The 16565-nt window shown below is 37.9% G+C and overlaps 1 protein-coding gene across 50 annotated transcripts in view; it reads right to left on the bottom strand.

Annotated features, from left to right (window-relative positions):
- MPDZ (multiple PDZ domain crumbs cell polarity complex component) overlaps positions 1-16565 on the bottom strand; it is a 174189-nt gene that overhangs the window by 11153 nt on the left and 146471 nt on the right. For 47 of the 50 annotated variants that reach the window (XM_063696393.1, XM_031014566.3, XM_055351025.2 and 44 more), the window contains 7 exons: positions 10208-10300; positions 10044-10118; positions 8744-8918; positions 6690-6835; positions 5620-5703; positions 5272-5465; positions 2699-2846 (listed from right to left, as the gene is read on the bottom strand). In XM_063696393.1, coding sequence (XP_063552463.1) covers positions 2699-2846; positions 5272-5465; positions 5620-5703; positions 6690-6835; positions 8744-8918; positions 10044-10118; positions 10208-10300 — 915 coding nt within the window. The remainder of the gene's footprint in view (positions 1-2698; positions 2847-5271; positions 5466-5619; positions 5704-6689; positions 6836-8743; positions 8919-10043; positions 10119-10207; positions 10301-16565) is intronic. The other 3 variants (XM_063696392.1, XM_055351022.2, XM_055351035.2) reach the window with 1 other exon arrangement.

The raw sequence follows: 16565 nt of genomic DNA, 5'->3' as shown, positions 1-16565 counted from the left end.
AACAATTACCTCATAATTATTGTTTAAAAAACTTATAAGATTGTATTTTACATAGTTGCATCTATGCGGTAAATACAATCCTCTGTCTTATATTCCCCACTAATTACAGTAGTCCCCCTTTATTATAGGGGGGAATATGTTCTAAGACCCCCCGCCAGTGGATGCCTGACACTATGGATAGTGCTGAACTCTATATATACTATGTTTTTTCCTATATATAAGGTTTAATTTGTAAACATAAAATAAGGTTTAATTTATAAATTAGACATAAGAGGATAATAAAATAGAACAATTATAACAATGTGCTGTAATAAAAGTTATCTGAATGTGATGTCTCTCTCCTTCCAAAAATACCTTATTTTACTATACTCTGGGCAACTGAAACTACAGGAAGAGAAACTGCAGATTAGGAGCGACTACTGTATATATTTTATCATGTTAAAATAGTTGTCATGACACTTTGGGAGGCCGCGATGGGTGGATCACGAAGTCAGGAGATTGAGACCATCCTGAGTAACACGGTGAAACCCTGTCTCTACCAAAAATACAAAAAATTAGCTGGGCGTGGTGGCGGGCACCTGTAGTCCCAGCTACTCAGGAGGCTGAGGCAGGAGAATGGCGTGAACCCGGGAGGCGGAGCTTGCAGTGAGCCGAGATCACACCACTGCACTCCAGCCTGGGCAACAGAGCAGGACTCCGTCTCAAAAAAAAAAAAGTTGTCATGAACATCCTTTCAAACAAACACATGTTTGCCATGCATCCTTGCTATTTATACCAAAGTTTATATAGTTTTTGTCAACCACATTGCTTCCAATTTTCCCACTATTACAAATAACACTTCAATGAACTCTATGTACATGAAGAACTTTATGTGCATGAAGTTGTGTATAGAGGATTATTTACATAAGAGTTTTAAATGAAAAATTACTAATAAAACAAAAATAAGCAGCCCCAACAACAAACATGTAAGTTATACAAATATTTATGGTGTTCATTATATACTTTCAGATTAGCTATTTTTTTTTTTTTTTTTTGAGATGGAGTTTCACTCTTATTGCCCAGGTTGGACTGCAATGATGCGATCTCGGCTTACTGCAACCTCTGCCTCCCGGGTTCAGGCGATTCTCCTGCCTCAGCCTCCTGAGTAGCTGGGATTACAAGCATGCGCCACCACACCTGGCTAATTTTGTATTTTTAGTAGAGACGGGGTTTCTCCAGGTTGGTCAAGCTGGTCTCAAACTCCCGACGTCAGATGATCCACCCGCCTCAGCCTCCCAAAGTGTTGGGATTACAGGCATGAGCCACCACGCCTGGCCAGACTAGCTTTTTAAATGACTGGTTTAAAAATTATTTACATTGTTTTATGGATGCTTCCATTTTTTCTGTCTTTAGGATATATAATTCCTACAGAGATAACAATGGTTTTTAATGTGTCTCCAAAAAGAATGTATTCCTCCTTAAAGAATTCTAATTACATTATGTTTTAAAGATTGAGAACCCTAATGAGAAGTGATAAATGTTAACTTTGCTTTAATAACCAAATTTATAAACACATTCATATGCCAGATCTTATGTAAATCTGAGAGGTGAATAACAAGCACCTACTTGAAAATCCCTCCAGGAAGCCCAGCCACTCAGAGGCTCCCCTTAGCGTATCAGACCTCCAACAGCTCTACTGCTGCTGAGCACTGTCATGCAGGCTTATGTTAATTGCTACCCTTGACATGGGTACTGATGATGACAGTTTTCTAGTCAATGTTGAATTATATTTCTTCAGGTCATAAAACACACTAGGTTAAAAAAACAAAACAAGGAGATAAGCATTGCCTATTTACAGGAATGCAAATCCCCTCTAGAAACTGGAATATTCCCTGACAGAGAATATGCCTAGAGTCCCAGGAATTATATTGTCAAATGACTTTTCTGTGCTTTACAATTAATTCATTTTTAAAATGAAACTGGTTCTGCCTTTCCAATCAGAAAATGATCCTTCATGGTGAGTTTTCTTTGGAGGAAACCAATTTTATGATGTAAAATGTACTTCAGTTTAGAATGATATCTAGGGATGGAGGCCTTATAATTACGATAATCCCCAGTGAAGGTACTGCCGAGTGAATCTGCATTAAATTACCTTCGTTGCATAAGGATGACAGATCTGCTTCTGATTTTAAATGTCAACTTCAAATAGTTCAACAGTTTTGAGTCAGAATAGTATTTCGACCAAACTTTCCCTTCTATGGAACATAAATGATAAAATCTTTCCATTTTAAAAGATTTGAGATGACTTTTTATTTATTTTTTTGAGACAGGGTTTCTGTCACCTAAGCTGGAATTCAGTGGTGTGATCACAGCTCACTGCAACCTCCGCCTCCCAGACTCATGCGATCCTCCTGCCTCAGCCTTCTGAGTAGCTGGGACTATAGGCACGCACAACCATGCCCAACTAATTTTTATATTTTTTTGTAGAGACGGGATTTTGCCATGTTGCCAAGGCTGGTCTCGAACCCCTAGTCTCAAGTGATCCACCTGCCATGGCCTCCTAAAATGCTGGGATTATAGGCGTGAGCCATTGCACCCAGCCTTGAGGTAACACTTTAAATAAAGAGAAGTCATTACTAATTTGACTATGATAGCCCAATGTTAAAATTATCTTTTTTCTTCTACGCTATTACACAGAATTATTTTTTGCGTTTTTTACCTTTAGCAAAGCGGCAACCGCTTCTTGGGTGGCATTACGAACATCTTCCCCATTCACCATTAATATCTGGTCTCCCTGCATCAGTCTTCCATCGGCATCTGCAATTCCTCCTTTGACAATGTCTGACACAAATACTCCAGTATCGTTTCTACACACAATTTTGAATTTCAACATTATCTTTTGCTCAACTGTAATGCAATGCTTATTTAATAAAAAGTTACGTTTTTACCCAAAATTTTTACTTGTTTTTATGACTTTAAAAGTTTTGTTATTTGGAGCAACACTGGGGCAACATTAGAATTACATTTTTTGATAAATAACAGCTTATGTCTTACAGTGCTTCATAGATTAAAATGATCTCCAATAAGCATATTTATTCTTCATCATTTATATACAGTGAGTAGAAGCATGTATTACCATTCTCATTTTATGGGTCACTCGGCTACTAAGTGGCAAAAGTAAGACTTAAGAGTCAGTCCTTGGATGCAAAATCTGCTGTTCTTTCCAAATCAGAATGGAGCTTTGAATAATATTAACTTGTGGTTACATAAATGTTGCTATCACCATCATTAATATTATTGAAAATCATAACAGATGTGTATCTCAAACTAAACACCATTTATTAACTCAAAATCTAAGTGCCATTGCTGTGATGTCTTTTATTTGAAATCATTACACATCTTCCACACGAGATAGGTTTATGCAAAATAAACACAAATCTTATTCCCATCCTTTCTTTCACAAAACTATAAAAAAAAAAAACTCAAAACTTCTAAAGATACGAAGATAACCATAAATAGAAATATATATAGTAAAAGCTGAACTGTATCACTTGTTCTTGCCAAGGTCATGACATCAAATCATTTCACCATTTGATCCTCCGCTTTCCCATCTTTAGAAACAGGGTATTGGATTACATGGTCTTTGTATGGTCTTCCCAAGGCACAGAGTTTAGGGTTCATTAATGGTGGTTTTTATGATGACCTGGTGACCCCACATCCTATAGTAGCCATGTTACCCATGTCATATTTCATGAGAACTAGACTACTGATACTGTATTCCAAAAAAAGTCTATTTTTTAGACATATTCCCACTGAGACTCAAATAATAGGCTAAATTCTTTCTGTGTTTAAAAATAATTAGCCTTTAGCTGTCTCTGAGAAACAAAATGGTGTAAATGTCTTTTTATTTCCATACGGAAAAGTCGCTGCAGAACCAGGTGTCTATGCTGCTGGTTTGGCAATTCTGAAGAATGCCTATTTCCAAAGAAGGATATTCTGAAATAAAGATCACCATTGCACAGATTTCTGACTCACTGGAAAAAATAAGCTGCTTTGAAATGGTGGCTATCTGAGGCCCAAGAAATGACAAAATAAACTTAGAGACACTGCAGACTGCAGGGGCACTTTTTACTGAATGCTGACTTTACAAGTTTAGCTATCTGGTAGATTCTGAGATCAGATCCAGATGGGCTTATAATACTAAAAGGAAGAAAGATTTATGAAACTTGCTGGATTATTTGTTAATATCACTTATAAATGAATTTGTTAATATTACTTACATGTAAATACTTTTAAAATGTACTTATATACGGGCCGGGCACGGTGGCTCACGCCTGTAATCCCAGCACTTTGGGAGGCCGAGGCGGGCGGATCACGAGGTCAGGAGATCGAGACCATCCTGGCTAACACAGTGAAACCCCGTCTCTACTAAAAAATACAGAAAATTAGCCGGGCGTGGTGGCGGGCGCCTGTAGTCCCAGCTACGCGGGAGGCTGAGGCAGGAGAATGGCGTGAACCCGGGAGGCGGAGCTTGCAGTGAGCCGAGATCGCGCCACTGCACTCCAGCCTGGGTGACAGAGCGAGACTCCGTCTCAAAAAAAAAAAAAAAAAAAAAAAAAAAAAATGTACTTGTACTTATATACAAATGAATTAGGTTGTGAATTTTTGCGCATTCACTATTCCATTACCACCCGGGCCCCCTGCTTTAGGTCCTGTTGATGGCACACTCTTATTCGCTCTGATCCTTCTCCCTACAATATCTTCCACTCTCCTTTAATAAACCAATACTCACTTATCACTTTTAGCCTCAGCTCAGACACCTTTTTTCTTGGAAATTTTCCCTAATTCACTTTAATTAAATAGGGTCACCTGGTCCCTTTCTCCTTTGCTACCATGGGTCCCCCACAAAGCATCTTTGTCACTCATCAATAGATTCCTTTGTTGCAAGAATATATTTAATTCGACGTTCACCAGACGATGAGTTTTTGGAGTTCAGGAACCATGTCTTATTTAACTTTGTTTCTGAAAACTTAACGTATTTCCTAGCACATAGCAGTTGCTCAAAAATATACCAAATGACTTTTTGTTAAGTGCCTTCAAAACCTTCCAATATTCTGATTTTAAAAGTCCAAAACCAATGTCTTTTTATGGTTCCTTAGTGAGGGGGCTAACAACAGCTACCTACTGAACACTAGCCACTGATAAAAGATTCACCTACTGCTATTACTCTTTAAAATGATTTAAGTCCCATCATTTCCAAGGGAGCATTGGGTTTGTCCTCCTCAGTCACACCTTTTACCAACAATACTTAATCCTAGGCCTTTTCCCGGCTTCTTCTGCAGCTCAATAGTGAGGGTGTCACACACTTCCTCCTCTTTGTATGGGGCCTCATCTCTGTAGAGTGTCAGGCGCACTCTCTGTGGCGTCTGTCTCAGGACATTGATTGCTTCATCATGTGTGGCCTTTCTCAAGTCAATTCCATTCACCTGTACAGAAATGGGACACTGACTGTAAGGAACACGAGAAGTAAAGGAGAGTTAGGTGGGGAAGGGGAGAGAGAGAAAGAAGCAAAGAAAGAAACACTCCCCCCAGGAGCCTTTTCTCTGTTAATTTTGAAGGTCAAAAACAGGCATTCTATACCTCTAAGATCTGATCTCCAGCCCAGAGTCTTCCATCTTTACATGCTGCTCCTTCTTCATAAACTTCATGGATAATAATGGCACCCTAAGGGCCCAAACAAAACATACCCATACTTATCCCATTCTCCTAGGAATGGTGAGCAGAAATGGAGTCCAAACACATTATACTTTGATAGACAGCAATAAGGGTTATAAACTCTGGCTCTACAGGTACAAGCTCCATATAATTCAAGGGAAAGTGTAACAACAATTTTTGCTAAAAGGCTCAAAGGAGCTTATACTTTTTTCCTAATGATAGAGAAGATTAAAGAAAAAAACTATAAAACAAAACATGCATACATAGATGAGAGATAACTTTCTTATCCATAAATGAAATCACTTTTAAGGTATTTTTGACATCTAGAAGACTTTGTCTACAAAGTATCAATTTTTCAAACTCTTTTTTTTTTTTTTTTTTGAGACGTAGTCTCACTCTGTCACCCAGGCTGGAATGCAGTGGTGCAATCTCAGCTCACTGCAACCTCTGCCTCCCACGTTCAAGAGATTCTCCTGCCTCAACCTCCCAAGTAGCTGGGATTACAGACGCTACCACGCCCAGCTAGTTTTTGTATTTTTAGTAGAGATAGGGTTTTGCCATGTTGAACAGGCTGATCTCAAACTCCTGGCCTCAAGTGATCCACCTGCCTCAGCCTCCTAAAGTGCTGGGATTACAGGCATGAGCCACTGCACCTGGCTCAAACTCCTCTTAAAATGGGTTTAACCCAACCTGGATATCAGCAAAAAGGAAATTAAAATGTAGCAAGGACTGGTGAACTGATAGAAACACTTTGAAATTTCAAGATCAAAATCACCAGTGTAGCAGAATCTTGCTGAGTCAATATTTATTGGCTTACTCAAAGGAAACCTCCTCCGTATCCAATTGAATATTTGCCCTATAAATTAAAATAACAAATACAGGTTTTTTCAGCCTTCACATTTCCTTTACTAGAACTGATAGAAATCTCCCCATAATCGTCTCTGAGGGCTGGCTGAAGGACGGCCTGTACAGAAGCACCTCTGGGTGGTGCTCACCAGCAGCGTGTCTGAACCCCCAACGATGCTCAGGCCCAGCCCTGTTCGCCCTTTGGAAATCTCGATGGTTGTTTCGCAGCCAGGGATAATGGGGCAGGTTGCAGGATCAGAAGCAAAAATTGCTGGTGTTGATGATCTGCTTGTATCTAAAAATAAGTTAAAAATGAAATACAAATAAAAATTGGTTACAAGGCATATCCATCAAATTCATCACACAGATTGACTCTGAGGGATGGGGCAGAGAAATGGTCCCACGATTGTGGGAAAAGAGACTTTGTATTTACCTCAATCTTTTAATTATCTTATATTTAAAAATAAAACAAATGTGATTAAATCACCATTGTTAATTTAGGGTAGTGGGCCAAAAATTACCTATTTAATTATTTTCTACGCTATCCTACATGTTTTAAATTGCTAGAGATATAAAGGATAGGATATGAAGAAGAGAGAACAGAATTAAATTGAACCTCAAGTTTCACTCCATTTCAATGGAGGCAAACACGTTTCTTATGAATTAAAAGATTTATAGAACTCATAACTGAGATATGTGGCAAAGACCTAGAAGCACATTCAGGGAAGACCACAAAACATATCAATAATTTTGGTTCTGATGCCTGCTTTTCGGGGCTTTTTACATTTTTGTTTTCTTCTTATCCTAGAGCATCTCTTCTTATGTAATGAATTCTGAGCAAAAATGCACCATTTGCAGTTTTCTCCTTGGGTCTCACTTGATGTTTTATACATTCAGATGTCAAATCCTGGTGCATATATGTTCAGAAATGAATAGATAAGAACAGATTATGAGAAAAGGGGAATATAATTTCACACATTATTTTATCAGAGTCTTCATATCATATGTTTTATGATACAACAAAGAGCATACAGCAAATAGCATGTTTTGGGAAAGCTAGGACACTTGGTATAGTAGCGTATGCTTTAGACAAGATGTTCTCTTTTTAGGAAATCAGAAACAGACTATTTTCTTGCTCCTTAAATGGTAAGAACAGGTGTAAGATATTTTCTTTTATGTTAAGTTTTCATCTAGCATTTCATATTTTTATAGACAACACTATTTAGGGATCAACATAAAATTGAAAAATGAGAAAATTTCCATAAAATCTTTTAACACTTCAGTGAATTATCCAGTCTTTCTAAATAAAGGATTATTTTCGGAGATGTATTACTTTAAGACTTTTTCATCCAACTACATTACAAATGTTTTAAACTAGTGTTTCCTTAAAAAACTGTTAAAAGAACAGTTTGGAGGCCAAAAGAAATTTCTCCCCTCCACCCCCCCCATTACAGAAAAAGCCAATGCCTTATTTTTTTTGTTTTGTTTTGATGCTGCAGAGCTTGAAACTGTTTTATTACACACCAGTGTATTCTTTCTCAAAAAGTAACTCAAAGGAATAATGTACCTCCATATACTAGACTGGAAGTGTAATGACACATTAAAGTGTCACCCTATGGTTCACGTAACCTAAATCCATTTCCATTATGACAGTACCCACTATTACACCTAAAGCATAGAACTCAGATCCGTAGATCATGGCAATGACTAAAGAGTTTCTTATAGTGGCAGGCAGTACTGATCCCACCTATGAAATAGGATAATTGCATATCCATTCTACAGATAAGAAAGCTGAGGCTTAGAGAAGTTAAATTACTTTCCCAGCTTAAAAAAAGAATCTACGAAATGATATTTCTAATTCATTAGTTAGAGGCCTGGAATCAAGGTGCCCTTAGCAATATATTTTTGGAGAGCAAAGAATACTATTCCCTTGTTTTAGAGATGAAGAAGCTGAGGCTTTGAGTGGGTAGGTTTCCTAAGATGCCACAGCTGCTTAATGTACAGCACATAGATTGCCTGCCTAACAGTCCAGTACTCTTTTTCCAGAAGTCCTCTCTTTATACCCTGCCCTCACCATAGGGCTCCCTGACTACAACCTTCCAAACAGTGAGCCACAGGCAGGCAGCTGGCTCCCAAGCAGAAACCCTCTGCTGAGTTCAGGCGTTCCATATGTGCAGGACTCTCATGAGCCCAGAGGCCTTACTTCGGATGGACTCCGGTTCTGGGGAGCCAGACTGTGGGACCATCAGAGACTGGGAGCTGTTCTTTTTTTCTCCACTGGCTGCACCAGCTGCTGAAGGAACAGCCTGGGAATCTGGATTCTCAGCATGGATGGTAAGTTTTACTGTCGTCTTTGCTGTCTTCAGAAGGCTAATAAACTGGCAGGGTGTATGTGTGGAAGAGAAACAAAATTCAAAGCTGAATTAGTAGACATACCAATGAGTCACCATTATCAATGGAATCTAATTCTCTCTATGGTTAAGGGGAGGGACAGATGCAAATTATTTCTTTGTCAGGACTTGGGTAAAGAAAGAAATGGCTCTAGTTTCTCTCTAGCTTTTCCAAATGCTTGATGTAGATTAGGGCCATGGTTAATTTCTACTCTAAGTCTAGCTCTGACCACATTTTTTTCTTATATAAGACTTTCAACTTTTTACATCTCTAATCTCATCCGTTTTTCTGAATGCCTACAACCTTAGAAGATATATGGGTTATTTTACCTACTTCCTGATTCTATAGAAGCAGCTTACACAAACCGTTTTAATAAAATAGAAACATATATGTTAGAAGCAGAATAAGAAAAGTATACAACAAAAAAGTCAAGGTAAACGAAAAGTTAAAACACAGATTTATGGGTTAAAGGATCTGGCCTAAATACTTACTAAAAACTGAATTTTTAAAAAGTAACTTTAAGCTTCTTACTGTACAATGAAGAAATGATAAGTTATATGGTTCTCTCTCACTATAAGAAAGAAAAAGCATACCATATTTCAAGGAAACAAAGCTTTTTTCTGGCACTTATAAATAAAAGGCCTCAAATGAGATACCAAATAAGTATTAAGATCTCTTTTGAGGAGAGGGAACTCAAGTACAAGATATGTTTAACCCTAATAAAAGTTACATATTTAATGGTTGAGTCTTACAATCTGTTTACAAAGTAGTATACACAATGGATATTTATAACAGCAAACATTCATTAAAAAATATTTTGGCACTAACAGTCACTGTTAAGGAGTTTAAAGTTTTCCTAAGGAAAAAACGGAAATATTTATCAAAACTGCCCGGTGAATATTGAATAATTTGTGTGGCAACGAAAAATACCTTAACACCAACTGGAAAATAAGAAATAGAAATTGAAGAACTTCTGAACAATCTCTTCTTTTCCTTAAGAACATGTCTAATACAGCTACGTAACCCTAATTCTCTATGATCGCAGACACAAACACTTTAATCATGCCCAAGGATGGGCCTACATTACCATTTACTTTATTTTGGAAAATTACCTTTTCAATAGGGTAACCAACAACAATTTCATCATCTACAGCCAGTATCTGATCTCCGACTTTGAGTCGTCCATCCTAAATGGAAACGTAGAAGAATTTGAGTGATATTCCAAAAGTAATTCCCTCCCCAACTACTTAATGACAGCAAGAAAGGTAAACCTCACCGTGGCTGCTACCCCATGCTCTGTTAAGCTCTTTATGATGACTCCACTGAGTGTATCTTCTTCGCTGATAGCAATACCCAAACCCCCCTGATCCTAGAAAAGTAAAAACAAAAATGCTCAGAAGACTTGAAACAGATTAATTTTATCCAAATGGATACCAAGGGTAAGAAAAGCAACTAAAACTCTTCTGAAGTCCAGAAATCTAAGACCTTAGACCTTAAATCTAAGATCTTAGAAATCTTGTCTTTTCTTAAACAAACTTTCAAATTTTCCTAATGGGAATAAATTTTCCTCCATCAAACATTCAAGTGTTTTCACTCTTCCCATATGTCTGACATCTTTAGTAACTTTAGCAAAATATCTAGACAGCAAAAATACATTTAATAATTCAACCAAAACATTCAGCATTTACAAATTTTGTCTAATGACTGAATAAGTCATTCAAAACCAACCAAAGAATCCCGCTTCTTCTCTGGCCTGTTGCTTGGAAATAACAACAGGGTCTAGCCCCTTCATTCTTTTCTGCCCCTCTTCTTCCTTTAGCAGGCAGTCTGCCATTACTGATGCAGACTCTGTCCTTTTGGGGGGTGAACACTCAGCGCTGTTTCTCCAGACTACAGCATTTCAATCTGCTGCAGACTGAAAATGCCTCTCAGTCCCAAGACAAGCTCTGAGAACCTGCCAAGGCTGGGGAGCTACACCTACTTCGCTACATTTTCCACATTTCCCTTTATCAAAACCAAATGTTCAGAAATATTGGCTTTTAGCTTTCTTTAATGTTTACTTTAATAAAATTAAAACAGAGTTTTTAACATTTTCATTGCCAGAGCTAGCCACCTTCTAATTTTTTCTCCAGAGAAAAGTTACAAAAAGCAAAGAAAAGAAAAGAGAATCTTGACATGATTTCTCTGAAATATACACACAAGTTAAATGTGCCATCAGAGATGTTTATGGTCATGGCTGTGACATCAAGGTAGGTTTCAACATCATTTTAAAGATTATCAACATGTGGCTCTTCTGAGGTAGATTATTAATGCCTGATGAGTTTGAAACTGTCACTGACCATCTCTCTACCACCTCTCTCTTTCCAGGCAATCAGTCATGTCTATCTGCCAGAGTAAGCTGCACCTTTAGAGTGAGCAGAACTGACTTTACCTTCTACCTAACTACAGAAATTTGGATATGCCACTTAACATCTCTAATTCTCAATTTCCTTACCTACAAAATCTAGATTTTCTTATCCACAAAATGGAATAATAATACTTGTCACATAACAGTCACGAAAGTACTTTATTGGTACAGTGGGTATTTGCTGATTGTTTACCTAATACTGCTTCCCATCTTACCCCTCTATAAAAATTGATTTTTATTAGAACATCTAGCCTTCCCACCCACTCCTCTCTCTCCTCCACCTCCATATTCACTTTTCCACCTTCTTCCCTCACTATGTTTCAGGCTGTAGATTAAAAATATGAGCAGAAATTCTTTGATACTTCTTCCTTCAAGAAGGAACCTAAAAGCATGGGCTAGACTTAGTGACTTGATTCTAACAAAGAGAATACAGCAGAAGTAATGGTGTATAACTTCACAGCTAGGTCAAAAAAGGCAAAGGGACTTCCTCCTTGCTGTCTCTCTTGGATAACTTGCTCTGCAAGATGCCAGCTGCCATTGTCCTAAGAAAATTCAAGCAGCCCCATTTAGAAGAAATAAGGCCTGTTGCCAACAGCCATTTGGGTAAATCATCTTGGAAGCAATGTCCAGTCCAGTCAAATCTTGAGATGACTGTAGCTGTAGCTGGCAATGTGTCAGCAACTGCACAAGAGATTCTCAGCAGACCCCCCAGCTAAAATGCTCTGAAATTCCTAACCCATAGAAACTGTGAGACCATAAATGCCTGCTGTTTAAGTTGTGAAGTTTGGTGGTAATTTGTTACACAGCAAAAGTTAAGGAGCTCCAAGAATGGGGTTTGAACAACTGAAGTCAATTCTACAATTACAGTCCTGTGGTCACAGTCCCTGGCTCAAAAGTAGACACATGATCTGAATTGATTCAATTAGGATGAATCTTGGAACTTTTGCTCAGAAGGTTTGAACAGCCATCCTCTCCCTTCTCCCAAGATACATGTAAAAGAAGTAGCACATGGCCAAACTATGGTTGGCAGCCATTCTAAAACCATGAGAAAGACAAGCCTTGGGATAAAGCTGACACTGGATGGCACAGTGTCACACAGACAGGGAAAAAAACGGGCTCTCGATGACACTGTTCAGTCACAGGACCAACTACCCTTGAAGGTTGCTGACCTGAGTCCATAAATCTTCTTCCTTGATGAAACCTGATGGAATTAGTTCATTTTTTTCTGTTATTTGCAATAAGAGGAGTCCTAAAAGAAACAATAAGCTACAAATCTGCATGTATAATATGCCCAAACTCAACTAGAATACTACAAAAACAAGTATATACACATCAACAAACAACTTATTGATATCAGAAAAGCAGGATGAGGCTGGGTGTGGTGGCTCAGACCTGTAATCCCAGCACTTTGGGAGGCTGAGGCAGGTGGATCACCTGAGGTCAGGAGTTCAAGACCAGCCTGGCCAACATGGCGAAACCCCATCTCTAATTAAAGTACAAAAGTTAGCCGGGCATGGTGGTGCACACCTGTAATCCCAGCTACTCGGGAGGCTGATGCAGGAGAATCGCTTGAACCCGGGAGGTGGAGGATGCAGTGAGCCGAGATCACACCACTGCATTCCAGCCTGGGCAACAGAGTGAGACTCAGTCTCAAAAATAAATAAATAATTATAAAAAAAAAATAAATGAAAAGAAAAACAGGATGACACATAAGAAAGGATAACAGCATATGAATGTGCAATTTTTTATCTAACTGCTCAACTTTCCAACTTACTTTTACCAGAGTGCATATAGTCCTTAGCAAGAAGAGATCTGAGATATTTTGTTTGGGGCTAGTTATTAAAACACTACCATACAGGGAATAGAAAACAAATTAAGGAAATATATTTTTGTGGGTTTTTTTTCTGTTTTAAAATATTATTTTAAACGTTTTTTAGAGATGGGGTCTTGCTATGTTTCCCAGGCTGGTCTTGAATTCCCACCTCAGCCTCCCAAATAGCTGGGACTACAGGTATGTGCCACTGCACCTGGCTCCAAGGAAATATATTTTTGAACAACGAGTTGTATAATTAAACAGCTAGAAAAGAGTAAACAAGAATTAAAAGTGGAATTCAGCTAAACAAATTAATATTATTTGGAGAATTATTTTGAAGGTAGAAGCTTCTCTAAAATTCAAAAGAAGAAAAACTCTTCATCATATTTCAAGGCTTTCACCACATAAACTTGTATGGATATGAAACACAGCTTTGACAATCACAGAAGGCTACTACCTGCTTTGATGTATGGGTCCTTTCCTAGGGCAAACTGTGCCAAAAATTAATCAAAAATGTTTTCTGATCAATTGAATTTGCATTTCAGTCAGCTACTGTGGGTTTAGATTCTATGTATGAGAGCTTTCTGCTTATATTCTATTTTCCCATTTTTAAAAAATATAAAAGATTAAAAAAAGATAATTCACTTCTCAGGAGTTTCTAAGGAGTCAAAACAGAACTAGAAATGAGTTGTTATTAGAGCTCCCACTTTTAGACAATGCAAAAATCATTCTCTTCCTGACTCTCCTGATCTCAACATTTCTCCCCTTATGCATGTACGGCACATAACCGTTCATTCACTCTTCCTTCGCAGATACTTAATCAGTCTGAACTATGTCGATGACACTAAGTAATGGAAAAAAAAGTGAGAATTTCTTCTCTCAGCATGTGTATGTTTTAGATGTACAGAAAAGATACCCACATCAAAGTTCATCACAGGAGACAAGCTCTAGGGTCAAACATGGTTAAGTGACAAATAAAATGAAGACATTAATAGTAAGCACTACATAAGCCAGAATATTGAAGTAATATTTCAAAATAAACAGAGGTGAGATTTAAGTTGGATCTTTAGTGTATGTAGGATTTATATAAGTTAAAAGAAATCAGAAAGACCAAGTGATATAAACCAAGGCAAAGAGGGATAAATTCTCAAAACCTTCTCCATGAGCTCTTGATTCAAATCAGTTTGACTGAAGTACAGGATTCCTAGAAGGAACATACAGGCACTTTAGAAAGGCAGATGGGGCCCAGTAGCAAGTTGAAACAGGTAATGGATGGGAAATGGGACTTGGAGGCAGAAGACCAGAGTTCAATTCCAGCTCTACTATTTGGAGTTATGGGAACAGTTCAAAGTGGAGAAAATAATAGCAAGCTCACAGGGTTGCTAAGAAGTAAATAACATAATGAACAAATGTTACATTACCATTAAATTACTTTGTCAAATAACTATAATTTAAAAATATATAGGATAGTAAAAATGACAAAAGATTTCAGCTGATTCATGAGTGTTAAAAGCTGTTTCTTTCTCCCTTCTTTGCTTAATTTTTACTCCCAGAGCTATGTAATAATGGGGTTAGGAGTGCCAGGCTTAGTGTAATATGTCACTCAACATTATTTGTAACAATGGCTTCCTCAAGAGATGTGTTCAAGGATATATTCTATGGGGAACTCACAAATTCATGGTTGGAAGTATTAACAAAAATAATAATAATAACTCACACTGTGGTAAGCACTTTGTATAAATTCTTTCATTTAATCCTTCCAATAGTATCTCTAATATAAAGGGATTTTCCTCATCTCATGAGGAAAGTGAGACCCAGACAAGTTAAACGGTGTAGAAAAACAGCCTGTTGTATGGCAGGAGTGACACCACCTTGAAGCGAAACCGCCATGGTGACCAATGTTTGACTCCTGCATACCAAGGTGTTCTGTAGCTAGCCCCGTAGCATAGATAATCCTTCATAAAGATGTTTACCTAACCTCTCCACTGATAACAAGTTTCAGCAAGAAATTCTGAGACGTGACCAGCTACATGTCTTTATCCCTGCTATGTAAAGAATACTTTCTAGAGGGTGGATGCTGGGATCCACTGTCTTGTGGCCACCAGCAGCATGGCTTCTGTACGTTAAGTCCCTATTAAGTAATTCTTTCTGATAAACTGGATTTGTCAGCCTCTTTCTTCAGGACCCCAGCTCCCTCAGTCTTTGGAGGTTGCTTTGCATATACCTGCTCACCATGGAACAAATGGCTTGCCTATTGCCCAGAGAAGTTAAGTGACTCCAAAGCCCACACTTAAAATCATTAAAATCATGGTTAATTGCCTCTTCTGTCTAGCTACTTTTAAAAGATTCTTGTATGTTCCCCTTACTTGCTTTGGCTTTCATCAATAAATACATTCTAGCTACCTGAGCTTTAGATTTGTTTGAAATCTACATATAAATGGAAGCTTTCAGTGGGCAATACATTGAGGTTCTCCAAGGTCTTGCATTCCTCAATAGCATCTAATTTAGAAAGGGAAGTACACATAATAGACATCTGCTGAATAAATAAAAAAGGAGGCGAAAGGCAGAAACCAGCTTTTATATTGAAGAATGAAGGAACCTTGCTCATTAGCTCATCCAATCCCAACAATAACCCTTAATATAGGCAGCACCATTTACAGAAGAAGAAAGTGAGGACCAATGGGATTAAGTGATTTATAGGCAATCACTCAGGATGTGAGAGGGGCTTCTGACAGACAGCACAGGCTTCTGTCCACCCTCATTGCTAAATGCCCAGCCAAAGAACTTGAATGTATCTGTTTGGAAATGAACGTCCTTGGGAGGTTCTGAGTAGGGGATTAAGATGCTATGAACATCTATCGAGCACCTTAATCAGGTAGCCTAATGTGGAAATAGATGTGGAAACAGAAAACATCAGAGAAAATCAGTGACAGGTAGCCATCAGGCAACTCTATACCAGCTTATTCATTCCTAATTATTAAAACAACAATAATAGCAAACACTATTTGTATATGTGTGCCAGGTGCTGGAAACTGAACATATGTATATTTAATTTTCACAATATATACTTAATTCTCACTACAAGTCTATGAGGTAAGTTGGACAATTATTAAGTCCATTTTCAAAAGGTGAAACTATGTACAGGTTAAGAAACATGCTCAAAGTCACAGTCTCATAGATAGTGAGTGGCAAATCTAGGACTCTGACACAGGTGGTCTGGCTTTAAGTCTGCTCCCAATCACTACAGTATGTTGCCCTTTATCCATCTAACATGTTCATTCCACAGACATTTCCTGGGCAGTCATTATATCCTAGAATATACTAAGCCTTAGATGATACATTAAAATCAATACCATGAAAGGATATTTAAAAATTATCTAATTTTGGACTTTTCTAAAGATCACCATAAACAGA

The sequence above is a fragment of the Gorilla gorilla genome, chromosome 13, assembly GCF_029281585.2.
Source record: "Gorilla gorilla gorilla isolate KB3781 chromosome 13, NHGRI_mGorGor1-v2.1_pri, whole genome shotgun sequence".
Taxonomy (NCBI): Eukaryota; Metazoa; Chordata; class Mammalia; order Primates; family Hominidae; genus Gorilla; species Gorilla gorilla.
Note: the sequence above shows the minus strand (reverse complement) of the source record. Positions and strands in the feature narration are given on the sequence as shown.